At 46.9% G+C, this 25,908-nt stretch overlaps 1 protein-coding gene across 1 annotated transcript in view; it reads right to left on the reverse strand.

Annotated features, from left to right (window-relative positions):
- The window catches only part of LOC146195705 (acetylcholinesterase-like), a 39,764-nt gene that overhangs the window by 7,219 nt on the left and 6,637 nt on the right, over positions 1 to 25,908 (reverse strand). The window contains exons 3-6 of the mRNA XM_084596837.1: positions 12,700 to 13,019; positions 8,559 to 8,869; positions 3,036 to 3,261; positions 453 to 720 (exon numbers count right to left, since the gene is read on the reverse strand). Coding sequence (XP_084452963.1) covers positions 453 to 720; positions 3,036 to 3,261; positions 8,559 to 8,869; positions 12,700 to 13,019 — 1,125 coding nt within the window. The remainder of the gene's footprint in view (positions 1 to 452; positions 721 to 3,035; positions 3,262 to 8,558; positions 8,870 to 12,699; positions 13,020 to 25,908) is intronic.

Raw genomic sequence — 25,908 nt, forward strand, 5'->3', positions numbered from 1 at the left:
CACATCCCCTGAACTTGTTGTGGGAAATAAACTGAAACTGAACTGAAATTGAAACAAATTTACGAAGCCCATAAACGTGGCACAGGGAAAACCACGATACCAAATCAAAAACCTAGTGTTATCTCGGTTCATGCGCACAAGCCACTTGTTTCCCTACGATGTGCATTTTCGAATAATCTACAGTTCCAGCTTTTTTCTTGTTCTGCTTTGCCCTTCGAACCCTTCTAAAAGGTATATCACTACTCTGCTCTATAGGGCTCGACTTTCCCGCAAAAATGGTCCTTAAGGCCAAAAGAAAGCAACCACTGCGTGCATTTCCGACATGTCACTGTATAGCGATACACTGATACATATGGCTGGATCTCTCGAATCATCGCGGCTGTAACGCAGCGTTTGCAACTAAACATGCTCTTTGGAGCACTCTAACCTATTAACAAGTATTCAGAGCTTACCACTGTAGGTTCGGCACCACTTTCATCGACGATATCATGGAGAATGTCGTCGAGCAGCGCTTTTCCTTGTCCGGCTACATATCCCAGCAAGACCTGATACTGGGCACCTGGCCTGGCTTCGGCCAACGTCAGCGTGGGCGGCGGGCCTTGCAAGCGGCGCGATGCGAGTTTGTTGAGCAAAGTGGCATCTGCGGAGTCCAGGCATTCGGCCGAAGCGGGCCCACAGCCCATATCTTGTTCCACGAGGTACGCTGCGATCGGTGCGTACCTGGTGTGTTGAAAAGAAGAACGCCGTTCTAAGTTCTTGTTTGCAAACCTAGTGCTGATGCACAGAGAGGATAACCGAGAGGATAACCAATTGTCGCTTAGGGTAACAAAATGGATTCCAAGGGAAGGAAAGCGTAGCAGGGGGCGGCAGAAAGTTAGATGGGCGGATGAGGTTAAGAAGTGGATGCAGCTATCACAGAACCGGGTTAATTGGAGAAATATGGGAGAGGCCTTCGCCCAGCAGTGGGTATAGTCAGGCTGATGATGATGATGATGATGATGATGATGATGATGATGATGATGATGATGATGATGATGATGATGATGATGATGATGATGATGATGAAAAACAGTGTGTTACCAATGAAGCTCATCCTCATTCAAAACAACCCATTCCCTGCTCCGATTTCGACCAATTTAATTTATTAAAATGGGTATGCCTAGTATCGGAAAGCTCAAACTGTCTCTTCATTTTGCCCAGCCCTAAAAGATACGTTCAGCTTTGTAGAAGAAACGTCGAGGCTTACGAACAATTTTGAGTTTAAATTGAGGACAGCGACGGGCTATGCAAGGATTGGTTTGTGCGGTTTAACATCCCACAGAGACTCAGACTGTGAGAGACGCCGTGGGGGAGGACTCCGGAAATTGCGGTGACCTGTTATTGTTTATAGTGCACTGAAATCGCTCAGCACGCGGGCGCCTTGCTTTTCACCACCACTGCAAAGCGGCCGCCGAAGCCGGGATTCAATCCCGCATCATTGGGCGCATAAGTGGAACGCCGCAGTCACTGCTCCACAGCGGCGGGGTGGTGCTGCGGTTGTGATAGATGCAATATTAAGACAGAAAAAAAACCCTCAATGGTCAAGTCAAGCAACAAACGAGAGCTAAGGATATCCTGGATATAAATCCGAAGGGGAAACAGGCATCGGTGAACCCTGTAATGTGAAGGGGACATGACGGACAGTTCCTTACTACGGAGCGGACGCCATTACAAGGAAACTTACGATAGGACGAGAGATACTTCAGCGCTCCTTCCAAGTAAATATAAGGATAAAATCACCGCTGTGAGATACGCCTGTATAATAGCATAGCTTTGGGTACTCACTTACGTTGGCGGAAGTATAGCAGAGTTTTGCTCATTGTCATTGTGTTAAGTGTTGTGTGGCTTGCATGGCAGGTGCTAAAGAGGAGCATAGCAATTTTATAACTAAATTATCATTTGTCAATTTGCAATAAATTGAAAACAAGTGAACCACATAACGTGGCGGGAAATATGCAGCTAATTACTGTACTGACCGGAAGCGGGACAGCTAGCCGCAGGGGTTGCGATGTCCCAAGTGTAACACTTTAAATTCATAGATACGGAAGGGTTGAGCACAGAGAGAAAACTAATAAATGGTACACGTTTTTCTGGCGATACGGCCGCCAGTCAAGTCCAGCGCAGCTTTCTGTCCTAGCTCTAAATAGCGTGTACTTCCCTTCCTTGTTCCTCGACGTGATCCGAACGCTGTACAAAGAAGCTTCTTTTACATTTTGCACAAAATATTCACTCATAATGAACTGAAGACCTAAATCAGACATTTCCTTCTCAGCTATTGTAGCTCCAGCCTATTCAATTCGCGACTACAAGGCTTAAACAATAAGACGTGAGTATTTAGCTACACATGTGGTTGCAGACGCATAAAGTTTACTTTTGTCCATTCCAAAACCTTTGAGATAATCAGTACATATGGGCGGTGCCATAAGCTTGGCAAAACAGCAAAAAGCAAGATACGCTGAAGTTATGGACATCTATAACAATATCATTTGTTGGCATGCGAGTCAAAATTTAGAGCCCTTAAGATACAAGCATTGAGGTGTCGGCTACTTGGTTGTTCATCAGGAAATTTTAAAAAGCGCGAAGGACGAGGGCGAAGATATGTCCCCTATCTTCGTCGTCGTCCTTCGCCCTGTTTAAAATTTAATCCTTCAAGGTATGCTGGACGAAAACATTATGCGGTCAGCTAAGAAACCGGCTGCCTGATGTACCATGACTTTAGATAGATCGGGTACCAGAAGCAGCCCACAGCATTATTCTAAACCGAGCGGTCAAAGCACCCCTCCTGTCTTCAATCGGGGCTCTTTTCGATCTGGACTTTCTTATTAACAATCGATATGTATACCAGAAAGCCGAACGCAACTTGTTCTTAAAAAAGCGTCACAATTTTAATTTCTACCTTCAAGTTCACGTTGAAGGAAAGTGCTATGTATTTACCTCAAGGAGGCAAACAAAAGCCAACGTAACGTCACAGTGCTACCGAGACAAGCGCAGCACACCTGCGCAGAGGCGAACCGCCGTGAAGGGCCGCCCTCTTGATATGGTCTCTGAAGTTGTCCCGATTGGACAGCAGGATTTCGCCAATGGTCCATGCTCCGCCACCTGCGCCAAGCACGTTCATCTGACTGCTGTTGCCGCCGAACTGTCTGATGTTGTCAAACGTCCAGTGCAGCGCCAGCAGTTGGTCTGACGAAGACAGCAGGGGCAGCCCTTGAGGATGCTGCTCTGCAGAGATCAAGGTGATCACGCGTAGTTCAGATTGTTTCTCGGTGACTAATTATAAAGAAGATAAAGATTTGAACTCGGGGCCGGAGTCGGCCATTTGATTGCCTAAGCGGTTCTCTTCCGCTGCTTAGCGTTGTTTTTCAGTTCGCTTGTCCTTGCGCACACAGACGTTGGCCAAAACATCCCCAGTTGGTTCTGTCCCCATAGATTCTTTCTTGCTTTCTAGAATTGATCAATATTATTCTGCAAACTAATAGTTTTTTATATAAACTAGGCTATTGGAATAATCGACGAGAGCGGTCATTGATAGCCAATCTCCACAGAAACGTCAACTACATGAAGCAAAAGCTTCCTACTCAAGTACCTACTGCTGCACGGCCTTCCAGCACGAACCTCGTCCGAGTAGGCAACTCATCAGGCTACTCATCAAGCAACTCATCAGTTAGGTGTCAGTTTTCTTCTAAGCCAATAAATGAAGCTGTCTATGCAGCGCCTTCATTTGAAGACTGCACTCAGCTATTTTTCATGACTGTCTACACCTTCTAAATCAAACCAGGGCTCCTTAGGCCAAGGAGCCAAAGTAGCTAATTAGTCATTGATAAATATTTACGCCTCTATAACAAAAATACTGCAGATTATGTGACGCGACTTCAGCAGCCTTTATTTAACTGCGCTGAGAGAGTCCGCCTTCTTCAAAAGCTTGGTTACCTTTAGCTGGTACGCCTTGCATACACAGAGAAGGAAACAAGCTCGCGAGCTAGGCAATCGCGGCTAAAAATTTACCATTACCATTTCAGTCGACTAATACTAGCACAGTGACGACGGTCAATTCATGTAACAGGTCTCTAACAGATACCACTGCAAACGAAGCGCCAAGCACGCGCAAGATATCCCCGAACTACTAGCTTACCCAAACGGTTTATGATTTGTCGATGCCGTGAACAAGGCATGATGGGAAAGTATTTGAGCTTGCACCGCAGATTGGATCTAATGATTTATTGAGCACACCTGACGCGACACATAAAGACGCGCTGCACTATTGTCCACTAGACAAGCAAGGCCTAGTCTGCTTTCGGTGATGAAAGAAAGGTTACCGGGGAAAATCGAGCCTGAGCTAGAGAACGACGCCATGGCCAAGCTCGCCAGTGATTTTCTGCTCTGCTCTGCGTCTTTCAGTGTAGGCATGGTATTATTCGATGCTTCATTTATGCCGGGAAACTTTGCCCGCTGAAACAATGCTTGTTGTACTGGACTAATGAGCGCAGTACTTCTTTAAAAACCACTTATTTGAATAAGTTGGCGCGCATTTCTTCACAGCGAGCGACGAAGTGAAGCTGAGCTAGGCCTAGTTAGCGCCAATGGAAAGCTTCGGTGTGATGTGTGCGAGTGAGTGGGGAGAGGCGAATAAACTTAGAGGGATATGTGCTCTGGAAAACTCCCCATGTCTCCTGTTTGGACACAAGCACGTCACTCCCCAGGCATGTAGCATACATGAGGCATAAAAGCTTGATAGCAAGGACAAATAACCACTCAACGTCTACCCTCCGGTCTTGGCAGGTGTGGTCCGCGTGACTGACAGGAATATCAGAACGCAAATGTACCCACTATAAATACTGAGATGTGAATCGTATCACGTAAGTTCTCCTCTAGCGTACATTGTCTTGGTGACTGTGGTTTACATTCAACACTGGGATAATTAGCAACCATGCGCCTAAATGCAACAACGTACGCCGTGGTCACCCGTTCGCTGCGTTTATATCCTTACTACGTATTGCGTTGGAATGTTCGAAACCCACGAGTACGTTTCCCCTCACCTGTGTGAAAACATTTAAAGAAAGTTAGCCACTTAGGTTAATATATTGGCATATTTCCGAACAAAACACTTGTACAGCCTTTGTAAAAATATTTAGAGCCGAGGGGGTCTACTTCTCAGCCATACTGTGTGGCCCATAATGCATTCCCAGGTTCACAAACTTGTTAAGGCAAGGAGATTTATCGCCCTGCCCTCTGAAATGGCTAGGATTTCCATGATTGTTTAAGAAATCATAACATACGGCTTAACAAGAAACAGTAAGTTTCCCACTTGAATGCACGCTTTTTGAATCCCGTTAAATATGCGGCATGGCGTAGTTAATTCTATGTTTCATGTTACGTGGCAGTGTTGTTCCCGAAATAAAAAGCAAGCATGGACTGATTCCTAGCCTTAGGTTTTGCAGAGGATCTCTGAGAGATATTTTCTTGAACACTGTTGATTTGACGGGTTGATACTACAAAACTTTATAACACACGAAAGACATAAAGTAAAGTGTAGCTGCATGCAAAAGCAAGGCAATAACTTCCTGCTGTTATTTAACGATAGCGGTAGATTCATAATAATTCAATCAAGCAATTATAAAGCTGGCCGTCTTCCGATTAGATTCATTATGCCTAAAACAAACTGGAATATTTTATTTCGAGACATAGCTTGTGATCATGCACCTGGAGACCGAGAAAAAGCTCTTTACTTCCTCGTATGCTTGATTTCTACTGACGTTGTGTGATTGTCACTAGCATGTGCACTTCGTGTTCTGTTTTTCGCGGGTTTATACTCTTTTTCTTGTTTGCATGAAAGACGGAGGTGTTTTACTGCTATAAGTGGTGGTTCGAATGAACTATGAATCGGAAGTCAGAGCAATCTCTTTGTTTGTGTACCACTGTCCTGTTCCATCACAAATTAATTTCACTTTGATGCCGTAACCTTGGTTCGCGCCTTATAAAACCACAGTAGTGGCTGTATATTCTCTGCTAAAGCTGAGACGTTGTGTTGGTCAGACAGACTCTTTCTCGTCGGTGTGAGCCATAGATGTCTTGACTGAACGACAGGCTGAAAAAAAAAAGAGTGGCCGCTTTCTTTCTTTTTTTTTTTTTTGCCTGAGCCACACGGCAGACTTCGCCTTAAAGGCTTCTTTTTGATTGAATATTTAGAAGAATCCCCTGTGGGGGAATAGATTTGTAATAACGGAGTAATTACTGATTGACATCCGCCCAAGCGCAGCCATGCGGCTACAAGTTAAAGCTATACTTATAGCTTTCCTTTGTAACCGTGTGGCTACGCTTGGATGGATGTGAGTGAGTAATTACTCCCTTATTACAAAGGTTCACTTTCTTTGGAAATGTCAAAGTGAAGCAGCATGAAACAGCATAAGCTACTTGCATGACTTTTAGCCTCAGATATTAGCTAAACAGAGGGTAAAAGTGTGCGTTCACAAATTCCGCTCACGCTCGAGCTGTAACCGCCGGAGCTTAGACGCCAAGCAAGCCTGTTCCGTCAATCGTGTGCAAAGGACGAATTGATTAGATCTTGTTTGTCTACGCGGCATTGCCTGAACTCTTGCCCTCTTTGAAAATGACCAAGCATCATACAGCATGTACGCACATTTGATAGCTGCGTACCCGAAGAAAAAAAAGCAGAACTGCCTTGCAGAAGCCGACTGTGTTATGCAGTAGATACCAAGAGCAAAGCCGGCATGGAGATTTCCCGGAGACCACCACGCACAGAAAGCAAAGGCATATATTCCTAGCTCAATCCTATTGCTGTCGCCATGCACCAGTAGTTAAGTTTTACTTTCTGCCAATTGCGTTTCCGCAGACAAGGCCCTTGCAACCCACTGTCAAACGTCATTTGGGCATGCCGAGTGCAGCCAATGGCAAACGAAAAGCGTTATAGGGGTGTATCGTATAAATATGAGGGAATTCTTTACAAAACGGGGAGGAGAAATATTTTCCGTGGTTATCGTCAACAATAATGAGCGCACCAAGAGCATTTGTTTCTTTTAATGGCAATGCGAAATAAAAGTTACGGCCGATTTGCATAGTTAATCAAATGCGAAGTAGGTGCGTAGAGCTGATTAACCATTGTACCATCTTTGCCAAAAGTAACCAGGCTACGGGTTTCGCTTCTAGGTCAGGTAGTGGAGAATTCGTACCACTTCTGAAGTTGTAAATCTGTGCAAAGTAAAGGAGAGCTCCGGCCCTCACTTATTAACAAGTTGTGATCCTCTGGGAAGCCATGTTGGCTTTAGATTACAAGCGAGAAGCAAAACATGCAGCCTGGTTACTTTTGGCAAAGACGGTACTTCAGCAAATCAAGCACGGCGAACATGCGCAACAGTGTCTGACGGCCTAGTTTCATTCATTGCGATGCGAAGCAAACGTGCGGCGCAGCAGTTTCCTCAGCTTTCCTTAAACCATCTTCAGAAATGAACGAAAGCAGGCACAATGTGCCACTTTAAAATGCCCTATTCTGCGGCCGAAAGGTCTGGGGGAGGGGATCATAAGGGGAGAGAAGAAGAGAAGAGAGAGGGAATCGCGCTTGAAGGCGAGCATGAGTCAAGGCGCGGAGGTAAGCACAAGCTGCTTCAACACGCGGCGAGTGGCTCGGAGCAAGGTCTAAGGAGCACCGCGCGTACACGTCTGCTTTCTGTGAAGGCCGAAAAGTGACTGATGCGAGAGGAGAGATGCCGAAGTTAAGGCCACGCGAGCGGCACACGGTTGCTCACTCCGAAGTAATCAAACGCTTCCCAGTTACGGCCGCCAAGTCTGCAACTGGCACGCCCCTCTCTCACTGGGTGCATCTATGCGGTGGCTCCGCCCCCTCTATTAAGTCGCATGATACAGGCGTCGCCACTATCCATTCCTCCCCTTCATGTTCACGGAGAGACGGATGGACAGAGAGAGAGAGGCTTCTGCTGCAGCTATGGAGCTTGCTCCGCCTCCTCAATGCTGAGCCGCGCGACACGTGCGTCACCATATTCTCTTTCTCGAAGAGAGGGAGAGAGAGAGAGCGGCCTCGGACAGACATCGGCGAAATTCATAATGGCGGCTCGTAGTGCTACGCGCTAAAAGATAAAGTTGAATAAATATGACGATCCCCATAAACTGATTAGAGAGAAACTGTTTCTTCCAACGCCATTGCTACGACAACGTCCACCCCAAACAAATTCTCAGAACTCTCTCGAAATCGCCACTGTATGAAAAACTTCATTTCAGCTTATATACCGTGATGCGTGGGTAAGAATGGGCGAATTCAAAGACAACGCAGCCATATAGCACCGTTTAGAACGAGCATTCGATTTCAGCAGCACAGCTCGTCGACGGTCTATTTGGTTGAGCAATGGGAGAAAGAAAAGACATGAGAGGTGTCCCGTCGATACCGAGTTACCTTTAGTTCTTGCACATCACATCGTCGTATTTGAAAATGTACTGCCTCCTGGCTCGGTTCCACTAGGCCTAAGAACTAGCGTCTACATTTCACGCACCTTTGACGGGAACTGCGAGGGGTCCGAGCCGAAAGTTTGGTGCGACGATCACCATGTCGCTGATGCTCGCGAGCACCGCGCCGTCATACCAATCGGCGCCGCCGTGAGTGAAGCCCACGCTGAACAGGACCACCAGCACTGGGACAGCCGGGCCGCACGAGGAGCTCTTGTAGTCACAAGGCGGAACAGGGCTCCACACGTTCAAGTACAGGCAGTCTTCGCTATACTCGACTGGCTGAGCGTAACCGCCTCTGGCAGCAGGTGACTGAGGCCAAGCTGAGTCGGTGTTGTTAGGCATCAGCTGCAGGCATCTGCCACGAAAGACATGCGCAGCAGTATTCAAACTCCGGAGTATTTTCTAAAGTTGAGTGCGTAAAGTTCTCTAATAAGCCTACAAAAAATCGTTGCGCAGTCAAAACTTTTGATTGCGAATGTTTGGCCGTTAGCCTTGGAGTCGCAGAAAAATATCTTAACGCGAAAGGCTTGAAGGCTGCATTCTCCAAAACATCCCGGTGTTCTCGGAGTTGTGAGCCAAAAATGACGCGCGCACCTTTGGCAGGTTGTAGTTCGGGCGGGACATGGCCAGCAGCTGATTGGTTGCGGATTGTGTGAAGCCACGAGACCGCGTGACATGGGTTAGTTGGCAGCAGTGAACAAATGGCATAGATTCTTTTTAGCTGTGCCAAATTATGTCTCACTGCCTTGCTATAGGTTGTAATGGTTTGATGGGCCATGTCAAGGTGTGATTCATGGCAGTCCAAACTACGTCCTGAGTACCGATAAAATAACAAACGAACTTAACTGAACACTGTCGGTTTCTTGATTTCGATTCACACACGCTACTTCTAGGCCATGCAGGTAAGTTCACATAGATTGAATGAAGATGGGGGAAGGAGATCTTTATCAGGTGGTCTGTCACATGTTACAGCTAATCAGAGGTTTCGGATCATACCAGATGCGAAACTCTTCTTAAAAAAGTGACTAGTTGTTGCATTTATTTGTCAGATGCTAAGAAATTGTCACGCCATCTAGAAGTGTTCCATCGAAGCTTTCTGCTATTGCCGCCATTACCTTTTGGAAATCACTTTTTTTTTTCTGTTCTAACTTTAATTACCTATAAGGCTGTTATCTTCAGGAATAGTTGCTGCTGCAAGTTTTCAACTAATTTTATTTTTCATGAGGCTGAGACATTTATTAATAATCTGAAAGTTTGCAATTTAGACACAGTTTCATTTAATGCCGCTGACGCCGCTGCTATTTCTATACATCCAAATTTTGACCAATCGAAACCGCTGCTTTTTATACATGAGCCCTATGGGAAGTTTTGCAGCTGGTGGTATTGAAGGAGCTCTGACCGCTAATGGCTATGCTGGTGGGTATCCGTAACATACTAGATGCACAAATAAGGGATTAATGACTAATTACTGCTATAGCATAGTGCATATCATCGAAAGAGGTGCTCAAAGGGATCCACAGAGAAGAACCACTAACGCTATCACGTCATAACCTTAAGGACGGAGCTTAAGTGTGCAGATTGCTTTTTGTTTTTGTTTGGTTTTTGACGGTCACATTCTGTATTTTTATCACAAAATCATATGGCCGGAAGTGAATCCGAAATTACCAGGGACTGTAGTGATAGTATGAAGTGAACTTTTTTTCCGGAAGACCGTTTATTTATAGCAGCAGTAATTAAAGCTTCTTTCAGGCCATATTGTTAGCTGGACATCTGTACTCCGCTGTTGCCAAACCAACTTCCTTTCCGCCGCAACTACTTTCACGTTACGCATTCCTCCCAATCTTGTCCATAAATTCTTCTACGATAGCTCCTTCCCATGTTCTCACCGTGGCAGAACCTTGCAGTTGCTCATTCTTAAGTTGTCTCCATTCCAGCAAAGCCATTAGGCATCCCGTCATCTCGCACCCTCTCTTCCCTTTCACTCCTCCTAAAACCTAAAAATGAAAATCGAGAGAGATGGATTACTCTTGCCAGTTTTCCACCTGGCATGCGGATGAGCTGAAGACACCGACGTTGCGAAAATGAGGAACGAGCTAATGAAAGCTAATAATCTAAACCTTTTGGAGATACTTTGGCTTACGTTTAATCAGGCGTATGGTGCAACGTAATTAATTGTTCCGGTCTGTGGCTCCCCTAGTGAATCCTGGTTCACGTACACGCACTCGGATACTTGGGTAGACAGGAATGCATTACTTATCCGTCAGTTATCTCAAATCTGATAAGCTTATGCAGTTGTAAGCTAACCCAATATGTTAAAGGTTATCCGAGCAAGATTAAACCTCCGTTTTAACTAAGCCGCATGGACTTACTTGCGTGCCCAAGAGCCAGGCTGTCTGAATGCAAGGATTCTGAAATGTTGCATTCGCCCCCCCATCTCAACTGAGAAGCCCGAATTGGTAGCTCCTGCCACGGTGTGTCATGTAGCAGGAGCTGTTCAATGTCTCATTGTGCGTGACGTTGAACAATCCTACTACAAAGCAGTTCCTGGTCATGTCAGCTGCCGGATATCATCGGCCAGATGTACGCCCATGACTTTGTAGTTCGGCATCACGCAAACTAGAAGAGGGACATGACTGGACGAGTGATTTTACACTACTAGTAAGCGAGGTGTGGCGCATGTACGCAAACCAGGGTCGACAAGGGGAGTCCCAAAAAGGAACCATTCACACTGTGACGTCATAAAGTGAAAGGCGAAACTTAGAAACTTAATTTTAACGTTCATTCAAGTGCTTTAAGCTGGATTCAAGTGGTTTCAACTAGCCGTCAGCAGTTTATCGATGCGAATTCATACTTCTATTCTTGGTTCTTCCGTGCTTTCAGGCGTACCGCAACGTGCCTTGCTTGGGCCACTCCTTTTCTTGGTATTCAATAATGGCCTGGAATTTCTTGCCATATCCTCAGCTTCGCGGATCATTGTGTCGTTTTCCGGGAAATAACGATCTCCATCGACCTTTTCGCATTACGAAATGGTCTTTCTCGTATACAGGACTGATGTAACACTCATTTCATATAATTAAATGCCTCTACATGTTTTTCCCTGCACTTCAACGTCATCGTAAGTATGCTCTGCCTCATGAAAACTTATTCAAATATCTCATTGTGTATATTTCTCGTGCCCTAGTTTGGACCCTTTCATCATCATCATCAGCCTGAATATACCCACTGCAGGGCAAAGACCTCTCCCATATTTCTTCAGTTAACCCGGTTCTGTGCTAGCTGCATCCACTTGACCCTTGCGAACTTCTTAATCTCATCCGCCCAACTAACTTTCTGCCGCCCCCTGTTAACCAAATAATGATTGTTCAGACATTCCATCGCTTTTCATCTTATTGAACAACTTTCTCAATAACAAGTTCCATAACGAAACAAGATGGGATATGTTAACACCCAGTAAAATGCACACAAAATAAGCTAACACATCTCCAGTCCGTTCACAGCTGAGCAACACGACTCATTTTGGCTAAATATTTCTAATATTCAAGCATCTCAGCATTAAAGCATCAGTAAACTTGCCCTCTCTAGCCTCACGGCCTAGAATTGCGCGCCTTCAAGTTTTCATTTTTTATTCTTTGCATTCTCATAACATGCGTATAATAAGAGTACAGCGCATTGCTCACCCTAGAAAATTGTAATGCAGTGTGTTCCCCAATCACATATTACCACTTTTCAGCAGTCATTTCACCTGCGCACAGCACGTGACAGGAGGGTCTCGCCGCCAAAGTTGCCACCATCATCGACCCACTAGAATCCCTACGGCTCATCGAAAGTATTTCATTGCGTTTTCATTGTAATGTCTCAATTGAGGCCATTTGACAATGAAATAAAAACAAAAGAAGTGACCTAAATTTTAGCCAATTTCTGGCCCAAGGGATGCCCTGTCCACCCGTGCAGAGCGATGCAGGGTGGCAGCCATGTGGACGTGGGGACACCCAGTGTTTTTTGGAGACGACTTCGCTAGTTTGTTGTGAGCTGCGAAAAGGCTGTAAGGGCTCTGCAACACAGCGGGTCAAAGACGTAACCCACTGGCTAAGACTGTACATGGGCTTGTATTTTCAGCCTGTACAAAAGTGCATGATGGTTTGGTAAATGCATTCTTTTAGTTTTCCTAAATGCTACGACACCTACCTGACGTTGGGGCGTTTTGGAACAACGTAGTTCGGCTGGAACTGGTCGACAAGGGGCGCTGCTCGCTGGAAGCGTGCTGGCTTGGAGGCGTACGGCAGACCCAGGTAGTAAAACACGTTTCCCTCCAACACCCACTGCTGAGTGCCGTCAATGAGTCCCATTGGGGTGCGAACGCGGACGTCTGTGCCGGGTGTCAGGGTGCGAACCACGAAGTAGGCGAACATCAGCAGGAACATCGCGAATAGGCCCGCGTACACTAGGCGGCACACCTTCTCGGCACGCTCGCTGCGCGCCGAGCGGGCAGCCGCGCATGAGAATGGCTGTGTAGAATCACGCGAATTAACAACCTTAACAGCACTTGAAGATACTTAATCCATGCCGCATATCAAATCAGTATACCGTATATGCACGGTAAGCCAAAATATGATAAAAATTGGAGTAACCACAATAATCATCTCCCCGACGAATTGAAATGTGCTTTGGAAACTGTATACCTGCGGCTGACTTCGAAATTGCTGTTTGTCTCGAGAGTATTAGGGGTTTCTTCCAAAAAAAAAACATTTTTCTGACAAAGAACTTGTACTGCAAGGAACGTTGAAAGTCAGAGTACTGATGCATGTGTTCTAGCCATTTATAGCTTAGAGTGCACCTAGGGCATTATATCATGGACACCTCAACATAGCACTGCTGCGAAAAATAAAGCAAGGCACAGCAGTGTCCTCTTAAATTGTTTTTATAATGGGAGAAATGTTTCGCCGCAGAGAAAGGAACAGCTACATTTACCTTTATTAAATAAATTTTAAGGCCCGTGATGATGTCTGCGTTATAGGGTAAAAGTGGTCATGCCTGCGTAGTGTGTCGGGGTGAAAACTCACCCGTTGTTCTGTTCCCTAAATAAAAATACTCTCACTTTGTGACCTTCACAGCAAACGCAATAATAGTTCAATAGTTTGTCATTCGTGCTTTTTTGAAAAAGCAACATAGCTAAATTATTTTGTCCTCATTTTGAGAAACATCTTCGAAACCGGCGTTGAGAGCGTGGTGTATCGAAGTTTATGCAAGAGAGGCGAGGGTTTCATGTAAGAATGCGTGGTTGAGGGTGATGGGGGTGGTGATAAAATGTATTGTCTCTTAAAAGAGGGAGTAGCATAGAGGTTGCTCTGGAGTCAGGCTTAGTGTCCTTCCCATCCCAGTCACTAGTACGGGACACCAGTGGCTTGCGCCGCGGCCATTGCTCGTTTGACCATCGTCTTTTAGGCTTACAGGTCGGAGGAGGCAAGTGGTCGCCTCCCAGTCCTCCCTGGTAGGGGTGTGGGTTGAATGTAGGGGCAGGGTTGAGGAATAAATAAAATTTGAAAATTGACTGTGCGCCGCAGAGATAGTGCTAAAGGATGTACTTATAAGGGGAGCTTATTGGGCAAGACAAGCCCGACCCGGGTAGGAAGGAAGTGGAGCCTAGGGCCGTTTATTAGGGTGTTGGTTAGTTTCCTTCTGTAGCAGTAGTGGTGGCAAGGCCCTTGTGGGGATATAGTTTTGCAAAAAAAGTCTTGTCTCGAATGTTGGTCTGGGTCTCCCAATATCCTACTTTTAAATAAGACGTACGTCATACAGAAGAGCTGACGGATATGGCGAGGGAACTGCCGATGCTAGAGAATGTCTCTCACTCTCAAAATTGAGTCCCACACTCACAAAATCGGCGCACATTTCAGTTAAGCAAGTGCGGATCGAAGGAAGCGCGCACGCCGACTGTGTAGAACGTTCCAGAACTTAGCAGAAATTACTCCTTTTCCGCGCGAAGAGAGCGCGTAACCTTGCGCGCAGCGACATCAACGGCGCCTTGACTGACCGTGCAACAGAGGCTGTGTGTGCTTTCTTCCTTCGCACGCTGCCCGCCCACGCGTTGCGCTCTTTTTCTCTCGACCGCGGCGCTTGCAGCAGACGCCCGGCCAGCGCTGCACGCGATTGTGTTCTTCGGTGGGCGTTTTGTGATGCCTGAAATAGCGTCGCGGCTGCCTAAAAGCGGGAATGTGTCTTGGTTGGTTGGTTGTACAACTTTTATTTCCATCGGAAACGGGGAGTCGTGCGCCCGCGGATTAGAGGCTGGCAGGTAGCCCTTGGCTTCTTGCGGCCTCTTCCGCCAGATGGACGGTGCGGTGCTGGATCGCAGGGTCCGCGCTTCGCAGCAGGGTATCCCAGGCTTCTCTACTTGTAATATTTTGCCCTATCCCTGGAGATTGTGGGCACTCCCAAATTATGTGGTCGAGGGTCCCTCTCGCCCCACAGTGTTTGCAGAGATCATTGTCCCTAAAGTCTGGTAGCGCGTGAAACGCCCAGACCGGGTTCATGAACGTATTAGTTTGTAGCCGCCTCCACGCGACAGCTTGTCTATTATTTAGCCTAACATCTGGCGGGGGTACCAGTCTACGTCCCAATTTATAATGGTCGATGATTTCCCCATAATTTTGCAGACGCTCGTCGTATGCCCAGTGTTCGGGGGGCTCGACGGCTACCCGGAAGTAGAGAGCTCGGGCTAGCTCGTGAGCCGCCTCGTTACCAGGGACGGCAGCGTGAGCGGGTGTCCAAATTAACTGAATTTTCCTATTTATTGTTCTTTGGGTGAGGATTTTGGCCGCCTCCGGCGATATCCTCCCCTTCCCAAAATTTTGAATGGCAGTTTTGCTGTCGCTAATTATGAACTTGGCTTCTGTTCCTACGCAAGCTAGCGCTATCGCAACTTCCTCCGCAGTCTCTATGTTGCGGCCTCTGATGGCTGCCGCGGATACCGGTGCCCCTCGGCCATCGACTACCGAAGCTACCGCCGCACCTGTTCTGCCACTTGCCGCATCAACATAGACTACTTCCTTTGTTCCCATGTTCTTGAACCGTCGCTCTAGAGCTTCAGCTCGTTTGGCCCTTCTTTCGACATTAAATTCTGGATGCATATTCCTAGGGAAGGGGGGGACTACCAAGGCATTCCTGATTTCACTATTAATTGTGACTTTTTTTTGAACTCCCCTGTCTGGGTTAAGGCTTACTTTTGCAAGGATTACCCTGCCCGTCTCGGTCGTGCTTAGTCTCTCTAATTGGGAGACTCGCACTGCCTCCGCCAATTCTGCCCACGTGTTATGCACCCCGAGTTCGAGCAGTCGTTCGCTCGAGGTACCCATGGGCAGTCCTAGCGCCTTCTTAACGCATCTTCGAATCAGGCAGTCTAACTTCTCTTTTTCGCCGGCCTTGATGTCCAGGTAGGGCGTGGCGTAACTGATTCTGCTTATTACGTATGCCTGGATTAGTTTTAGTAAATTTCTCTCCTTGAGGCCTCTTCCTTTAGTGGCGACCCTCCTCAAGAGCCCGAGGGTTTGCATCGCGTAACTTTCTAATTTTCTCAGGACCTCTCCGTTGTGACCGTGGGATTGAATGACCATCCCCAAAATCCTGATCTGATCTACTTTTGGCACCGGTTTGCCCTCCACCTGAATATGAAACTCCCCGCTATTCTTGCAGCGGAGGTACTTTGGGTTATAAACGAACAACTCAGATTTATGCGGGGAGCACGAAAGTCCCCTTTTAGCCGCGTAATCGACAATGATGTCGGTCGCTGCTTGCAGGCGTTCCTCCGTACTCGCATCGCTCCCCTGGTTAATCCAGAGGTTAATATCGTCCGCATACATGCTAAAATTTAGCCCCTTGATTTGGTTAAGTTTACCCGGGAGGCCTCTCATTGCCACGTTGAATAGAAAAGGCGATAGCACTGAGCCCTGCGGTGTGCCTTTGCTTCCTAACTCTATCGTAGGAGATTCTAAATTTTGAAATATCATGCAGGCTTTTCTGCCCGATAAGAAGTCTTTTATGTAGTTGTACGTTCTCTCCCCTACTCCGAGCACTTCGAGCCCTTCGAGAATAGCCTCGTGCGTGACATTGTCGAAGGCCTTGGTGAGGTCTAGGCCCAGGATCACTTTGGCGTCTCTCGATCGCGAGTGTATGATATCATGCTTTAGTCGGAGCATTACGTCCTGCGTGCACAAGTGTGGTCGGAAACCGACCATTTCATGCGGCCACAGGTTGTTTTGCTCCATGAAGCACGTTAATCTCGTCTGTATTACGTGCTCCAGCAACTTCCCTACGCATGAGGTTAGGGAAATTGGTCTCAAATTTTCCAATTGCGGGGGTTTTCCCGGTTTGGGTATTAGTATTATGTTTGCCGTTTTCCACTGATCTGGCAACTGGCTCGTTTCCCAAACTTTTCCAATGAATTCCGTTAGTAGACTAATAGAGTCATCGTCTAGATTCCTTAGCATTTTATTGGTGATCCCATCGGGGCCCGGGGCTGATTTAGTTTTTAGTCTTACAATTTCCGCCCTTACGTCTGCCTCCGTGATGGGGGCGTCAAGAGCCTCATTGGGCGTGCCACCGTAGCGCGGGAGGGGGGAACGCTGGTTGTCTGCAACGTACGTTTTTACTAACTTATTCATAAACGCCGCATCGTCACCTTCAAAGGTGTGCCTGACTTTTGCCAATCTTATTCCCGATTGAGTTTTTGAATTTGTTGGGTCCAGCAGATGCCGGAGCATGCCCCACGTTTTGGAGAGATTCATGCCTCCCTCCATTTCGTCGCATCTCCTGAGCCAGTTTTGTTCGCACAATTTGATCGCGTAGCTTTCAATTTCCTTGTTATGCCTCGCGATTCGTCTTCTAAGATTCTTGTTCCACTTTTGTTTCTTCAGCCTGCGTTCCATGCTTTGTTTAGCGTCCCACATGTGGAGCAGTCGGCTATCTGCTATACCAGGAGCGTCGTCTCCTACCAGCGTCTTTGTCGCCTCACCAACGTGGCGTTTGAGTGCCTCCGTCCATTCCTCAATGTTCTCAATTCGTTCTAATTGCGCGGTTGCCCTGATTTCTCTAAATTGATCCCATTCTGTAACGGCCGGTTGGCACGCCCTGTGCGTCTTGACACCCTCTTTGAGGACCGAAACGATAATGAAATGGTCACTGCCAAAATTTTGCTCAGAATTTTGCCAGTCTAAACCCTGTAAGTTTTTTGAAAATGTCAGGTCTGGGGATGCGTCCGCACATACGCTGTTACCCGTCCTCGTTGGATGATCGGGATCCGTATGGAGGGTGAGACCTAGCTCGTGCGTGTCCTCCCATAGCTCTATGCAAGTGGCGCGAATTGTATATGCAAGTAAAATATCAGTGCAGTGGGTCACGACTTTATAGCTGTAACTGGGAAGTAAGTGGAATGATCACCTGCGGCAACAAAAAAGAGCATGCCGGCTGTCCTTCACTATGCTGTTCGCACTTACTCGGCCCCTGTAAACGGGCAGCGCGTACAATTTCAAAGGTAAAATTCAGAGGCACCATATACGCAACGTTCTGTCTTACACAGGAGGTAGCAAGCAGCACAGCTCTGCTGTTTACAACCCCTGCATTTTAAACATTTCGACGTGACCGCGCACACGCGATGCCGCATTAAGCGTGCGAAACCATTGTTATGGTCGTAGGTTTTAATATTAACGATCCAAAAGTGACTGTAGCGAACAGGGAAAGCCGCTTTGGGTGGCTCCCGATCAGTACACATTTGTTAGAGCATCACAGGTATATAAAATACCCTAACTACAACTAGAGATTAAGTCAGCATGCACCGGCTAAGATTACAAGGCAGCCAGGGGCTGAGTAAGACGTCGGCTTCACGCACTCGCCAAAGCCAAGACGGACTGCAATTTAGAGAGAACCAAGCAGGTGTATGATGACCACAGAAACGGAGGACGTTCGGCCTTGTACTTAAAGGGGTTCCCTATATGCACCTGTCCATGGGTGGATTATTTACTTTTAAATAATTTCTACAAGTAACCACTTCGGTTTAGCAATTGTTACGGCCTTAATGAAACGCCTACCAGAGACGTCCTTGGCGCATTGTCTCTTCTTCCGGCAAGATGCCGACCCGTGAACATTGATGACATGCTCGGAAATAAGTGTGCATATGGTTACTGTTCAAGGTCGATCACATCGCATAGCCAACGCGACCTAATCGTTGCGCAGGGGTGCCGAGGAGGAGACGAGGTGTCCTTATAAAGGCGCGAACAGGCTGGCGCCGTTGCGTGCGGTTCGAAAGACAGAGCTGTACCCAGTCGCCGACCAGTTTAGTGCAGCCGAGTCCAAGAAAACAAAAAATGGGCACATTCCTATACTGGCGCTCATCGACACGCGACGCAATGGCGCCGTGTCCTGGGCAGTTGATGCAGCGCGGACTCAAAGGCATGAGAACTCTTCAATCAATCTGGTTCAAGTCTTCTCTCGAGAACTAGGAAGTTTTTTGCTGACGCCATGGAATTGTGAAGACGCGTCCTGAGTTGTTCATACGGCGCGAACACAGGTGGTCGCGTACGTCGTATTTTCTCAGATCTACAGATGACTAACTCACCACCGTTTTCCCGATTGTGGACAAACGGTAGAAACGTCACTCCCGACTTTCAGCCACCTGTGTTCATTCACTTCCAAAGATATCACAAAACGCATTTTTCTATTTCATCCAAATCTGGAAGCGCCAAGAACCAACCAGGGACGTTCGGGTCAGCAGCCTGAAGCCAAAGCGAATAAAGCACCGCGGAAACAGAAACGCAACAAGTAACTGGTAAATGCGAATACGACACGAACACGGCGAAAGCAAGCATAGCGAGCCGGGCAAGACACGAAAAACGGAATGAAGACAGATAGCGCGAATGGCGCATAATTGTTTAGGGTAGCCTTTTTATTTTTACTTCGTATACAACGCAATTATTCGTTCACTAAGAAAGAAATGACTGACGAGACAGACGCAACAAGCAATTTTCTAAACCACGGGCTCATATCAAGAAAACCTTTCACTGCGGCCTCCCAGCACAAGAGAGAAAGCGCACGCGCGAGCGAGGAACAAGTTTCTTTCACGTGAAGACGGACTCGACGCACGCAAGACTGTACGTATAATGCCAATTCTCGGTGATTGTTTTTTTTATTTCTGGCTGAAAAGGTCCCCTGAGCCTTTCATGCTTCATCGAGTAGTGCCCTACATCCGGAAGAAATCGGAATTTTAGGCATGCTTCACTGGTAAGAGTTTGTGTATTTAAAGTTGTTCGAAAAGAAACACCTTGGTGCGCCTCTATTATCATGAACGTGAGACATCGTAGCGACAACGACAAACTGGAGCTGGAAATAATAGACCCCACTTTGACAACTTCGTACGGACACCGCTATGTTGACCAAACAAAAGTAGCTTGCTGCGTAAAATAGCATGCGCCTGAAGCACCAACCGAAGATGCAAGGCGTGTCGTGATCATCACGGCGTCCTTGTCCTCTTGAGGGCTGCAAAGCTTTGGGCCTTTGACGCTATCCTCCACCTTGCTCCTAACACGGGGTTGAATCTATGACCAAAAAAGAGTCTAGAAAGATATAGTGTCCACCCGTCCAACAACACTGTTCAATCTGCAGCCCGCCGCTGTGGCTCAGTGTGGTTAAGGGACTCGACTGCTGAATCCAAGGATGCTGTATCAAATCCCGGCATCGGAGGCCGCTTTTCAGCGACAGGCGAAAAGCATGGCGCACGTGTGCTGTGTGTTGTTAGTGCACGTAGAAGATCACCAGGTGGTCGAAATTTCTGAAGCCCTCCACTTCAGTGTCCCTAACAGCCTCAATCACTTCGGGATGTAAAATTCTGTAAGAATAAACCTAAACATGTTCAGTCTGAAGCAAATTTCGTACGTCTGGCGCTCTGCCCATTCGTCGGCAATGACGACAGCATAACATTTACAGGGATATCATTGTTTAGGGGTGAAAAAATACGGCTTTGCCTTTCTTTCTTTAAAATAACACGCTTAATTGCATCTTACACTACGCAGAAGAGGGCATCGTAAGTTGTTTAATTGTGTGAAGGAGCACGATCTTTTCTGACAAATAATGTCATGGCGTACTAGGCCATATTGCAATAATTATATTGCTGCTTGTTATGTGCGGCCGCAGATTACGTATTGCACAATATTTAGTATATTGCCGCCCACTGAACAATTTATCATTATGGGTGGAAACCACACAGTAGTGTACAGCACTAGTCCAGGCTCGATGGACACCGCTTAATCCTACACACTTAGCGTCGTCTTCGTCAGCCCGACTACGCAAGTTATCATTACCCCTTCAGCAAACGCACAGTCACGGTGCGTTCTAGGTGGAAGAAGCATAGCGTGAGTGATACGGCTTGAGACGTGTCACATGCACAATGCCGAAAGCTAGTGGTGCAGAAGACTTCGCGTTCAGAAGCGCGATTTTGTATGTGACGTCGGTGACTCGGCATACGATACGGTAAGGGCCTGTGTAGCGGGGGAGAAGGTTTTCACATAAGCCTCTCAGCAGGAGGGGAGCCAAAGCAGGACAAGAGAGCCAATCGCCAATCGACGAGAGAGCCGGGAGCGTAGTGCACATTTCGCCTGTCGCGAGCAATCTGGTGAGCATCATTAGCGCGGGCGATGGAATTACGAGAGTATATACTGGTGGCAGGCTCAGTAGCTGGTAGTGATGTATCGAAGAAAAGTGATGAGTGTCGGCCAAAGAGCAGATAAAAAGGAGAGCAGCCACTGGTAACATGACGAGAAGAGTAGTAGGCTAATGTTACAAACGGTATATAAATTCCCCAATCCCGGTGGTCGTCAGAAATAGCACCACTTATGAAGACAATCTCCCACCCTTGCCCTTGCAATACGTGCCTGGACTTCGGCTATCGGATCGTGGCGACCTGTGACCCGAAAGCACCCTGGACAAGGATTCATCGGGAATCATCATGGCGGCAAGCCGTTGTCTTATTCATTCTTCCAATTCTTTACAGTCACGCCCATCGTAATACCATGGATCTCATTGACATCGACAAACTTCGTCGTCCACGATCGGGACGATCGCTCGGTGGCCCTAGGTTATGTTATGGACGACGAAGAAGCGGGTGGTGGCGCAGGCAAGAGCGCTCGCGCTAGGCCCGTCGTGATTCATTAAATTCTCTTGCTCTCATCGGCCATCTTCTGTCTCTGTTGTTCTGCGTTCATCGGCTTGCCACAACGAATGGATGATCTGAGTATAGTTGCTTTTGTACGTAGCGCTCTCAAACCTAGGTTATGTGAACGCAGGCTATTTCACCTTGTTTGATGGGTGTGTGAAACACGATCAGTTCAATTGTGTGTGCTTCATCTAGATAAGGTTACGGTTGTTTGGAAATGAATACATCTAGAATTAGGAAGTCTCAGATAGAAATTGAGCTAATGTCAGACGCAGGGGGACACCTAGCTTTGGAAGTGGGCATTAAACGTTCGCAGAGGCTACATGCTCGTTTCCGTTTTTCATATAAAACATTAATTTTTGCTAATATTCAAAAACAAAAAAGGGCGATGACCCATTCACAACTTGCACTACTAACGTCGATTGCTATATGCGGCGCTTCAGCATTATATAAATTTGTTTCCGTGAAGAACTAATATTCAGCACTGCACAAAGACAGAAGCACGCACACTCACCGTTCGTATATGCGGATTATGTAGCTAACTCCTCGGGACCTGTCTTCGCCATCACCCCAAAGCCTGGAGAAACAAAAACGAACAATTTCACGCCTTCATCATGCCCAGTTTACTGCTCACTTTATTACTCACCAGATACGAAGCAACAACGTGACCACTTTCTAGCGCTGGTAGCAAAAACTAAGCAGCCCCTAGTCAGTCCGGCATATACATTTATAGAAAAAAAATCGGATCACCAAACAGCACTGTGCTTTCAGGTAACAAAGTATGCCTCATGACGGACGCTAAAACAGCCGACAGGTTTTTCTTAAGCAACGGACACATGGACCACCCGAGCCACTCCCCAACCTGATTTCTGCAGACCCACAGGTCCCTAAAAAAAAGGAGGGATCTTAACCGCAGCTACGGGCTGTGAACACAAAAGTATTATTGTCCCTTTTGTTGCAAGGTTCACTGGGGCGAGAAACCATACGTGCGTCATTGGGTATGATTGATTGATTGATTGATTGATTGATTGATTGATTGATTGATTGATTGATTGATTGATTGATTGATTTGTAGGAAGGGAAAGGCGCGGTAACTGTCTCACTTGTGTTATGTGGACGCCTCAACCGCGCCGTAAGGGAAGGGAGGAAGGTGGGAGTGAAAGTGGAGAGGAAGAGGAGCCGTAGTGGAGGGCTACGGAGTAATTTCGACCACATGGGGATCTTTAACGTGCGCTGACATCGCACAGCACACGGACGCTCTTCGTTTCGCCTCCATCGAAACGCAGCCGCCGAGGTTGGGTTCGAACCCGACCTCGGCGGCTGCGTTTCGATGGAGGCGAAACGAAGAGCGTCCGTGTGCTGTGCGATGTCAGCGCACGTTAATGATCCCCAGGTAGTCGAGCCTACTGATTTAGTACGACGCCGGCGTTCGTTGCAAATGAGCCGCATAACAATTTCACGTTAAAACTTGCAAACATTAGCACAGTCGCTCAATACTGCGGTTTGGATCAGCTGTCTGTACCTGTACTTTGCAAGTGGGTTCAATAACATGAAACGTGAGGAAGAAAATGCTACAGCAGTTCGCTTTGGCATAAACCCATTAGTTATATGCGATTAATATATCATATCTTTAACGACGAGCGATGAGCAGATGTTTTCATTCAGCTGTCTATTGAAAAACGCTGGTCTATAGGGCGGTAAATAACTCTGGATGTTGCAATTATTTTAATGGTACCACTCCTTCCTCTCCTGCTATACTCTTCACAAAGAAAAATACCCTTTGCTGAGAGTTCGCGATGACCACAAGAAACGTTGCTTGAGTTTCGCTCGCACAAAATGAAGTAAAAAGTGATAAAACATTGAAGATACCGTAAAAGCATTTGTACACGCAAAAAAATGAAGAGATGATTAAAACCATTTGGTAAGTGCGCGTTTGAAGCGCCCTGGTCGCGGGCAGAGAGAACTCTTGAAAAGACTGCCATATATGTGTGTATTTTCGCTGGCGTTTGTGTGTGTTTGTAGACAAACGAAGCGGCCGTTGCAGCGGTGGCGTAGCGGTAGAACATCCGCCTCGCATGCAAGCGGGCCGGGGCTCAAATCCCGGTGCCACGCAATTCTCCACCGGATTAAAAAAAAAAATTCCGCGTGTCGATGGAATTGCATAAACAGGCTTGGGGTGCGACCCGATTCCGGTGAACGCCTCCGGCAACGCACTCCCTCACCAGAACAGGAGTTGGCCACCCTGGTGCAGTAATTGGCCGCAACCTCTCATGATAAGCTCCACAAAACCCCGGCCCTCAGTCACCAGCTGCTGCGGAACAATTGACCACGGCGGCGGTCAGACCTTTGACGCAGCAGGGGGTGCTAAGAATGCCTGGCTCCGCTGGACAGGCTGCCATTGGAAATTGACCCTGGCAACGTTTAGTGAAGCTAGTTTAGCAGTGCTGTTACGGGAACTAGAGGGTATGAAATGGGATGTCATAGGGCTTAGTGAGGTTAGGAGGCCGAATGAGGCATATACTGTACTGAAGGATGGGCATGTACTGTGTTATCGAGGTTTACCAGAAAGGCGACAACTAGGAGTAGGTTTCCTTGTGAATAAGTATATAGCGGGTAATATAGATGAATTCTATAGTATTAATGAGAAGGTGGCAGGCATCGCAATTAGGCCTAATAAGCGGTATGAACTCAAGGTTGTACAGGCCTACGCACCTACATGTAGTTATGATGACCAGGCAGTTGAAAGCTTCTACGAAGATGTAGAATCGGCAATGCGAAAAGTAAAGACGCAGTATACTGTACTAATGGGCGACTTCAAACAATGCCAAGGTAGGAAAAAAGCAGGCAGGAGACAAGGCGTGACTATGGCATTGGTTCTAGGAATAGCCGGGGGGAGTTACAAGTTGAGTTTGCAGAGCGCAATAACTTACGAATCATGAATACCTTCTTCAGCAAACGGAAGAACCGGAAATGGACATGGAAAGATCCGAACGGGGAGACTAAAAATGAAATCGACTTCATAATGTGTTCAACCCCCGCCATTATGCAAGATGAAGAGGTAATCGGAAAGTGTGATGCAGGGACCACAGGATACTGAGGTCCCGAATTAGCCTAAAACTGAAGAACGATCGCAACAGATTAATAATAAAGATACCCATCAATGCATTAGCGGTGAGGGGGAGGGCAGAAGAGTTCAGGATCTCGCTACAGAATAAGTATTCAGCTCTAACCGAGGATGGCGACATTACCCTAGAAGCAAGGAACAATAATTTCAGAGATATCATTACTGAGTGCGCGGTAGAAGTAGGCGGTAGGATAGTTAGAGAGGATACCGGTAAACTGTCTAGGGAAACGAAAGATTTGATTAAGAAACGCCAGAGTATGAAAGCTTCCAATCCAACAGACTGGATCGAATTGGCCGAGATATCAAAGCTAATCAATAAGCGCAAGGTGGCCGATATAAAAAAGTATAACATGGAGAAAATTGAGCATGCTGTAAAGAACGGGCGATGCCTTAAAGCGATAAAGAAGAAATTGGGCATAGACAAAAACCAGATGTATGCGACAAGGGACAAGGCGGGCAACGTCATCACGAATACGGATAGGATAGTCGAAGTAGCCGAGGAGTTCTATACAGATCTCTACAGTAGCCAAAGTAGTCAGGACCGTAATGAGAAAACGGTAGGAAAAAACAGTCAGACGTTCCACCAGTTAAGAAGGACGAGGTCAAGAAAGCATTAGAAGCAATGAAAAGGGGGAAATCAGCTGGAGAGGATCAGATAACTACAGATTTGCTGAAGGACGGGGGGGGGGGGGGGGGGGATATCGTGCTAGAAAAACTGGCCACCCTGTATACGCAGTGCCTGGCGTCATCGACGGTACCGGAACCATGGAAGAATGCAAACATTCTCCTCATTCGTAAGAAAGGGGACTCTAAGGACCTTAAAGATTACAGACCAATCAGCTTACTGCCTGTTACGTATAAGGTATTTACTAAGGTAATCGCTAATAGAATCGGGACACCTTAGACTTCAATCAAGCAAAGGATCAAGCAGGGTTTCGGAAACGGTACTCTACTATCGATCATATCCATACCATCAATCAGGTGATAGAAAAATACTCGACATATAACCAGCCCTTATACATAACATTCATTGCTTACGAAAAAGCATTTGACTCAGTTGAAACCTCGGTGGTGA

Source organism: Amblyomma maculatum, chromosome 3 (assembly GCF_055883805.1).
Source record: "Amblyomma maculatum isolate TAMU_Amacu chromosome 3, ASM5588380v1, whole genome shotgun sequence".
Classification (NCBI taxonomy): domain Eukaryota; kingdom Metazoa; phylum Arthropoda; class Arachnida; order Ixodida; family Ixodidae; genus Amblyomma; species Amblyomma maculatum.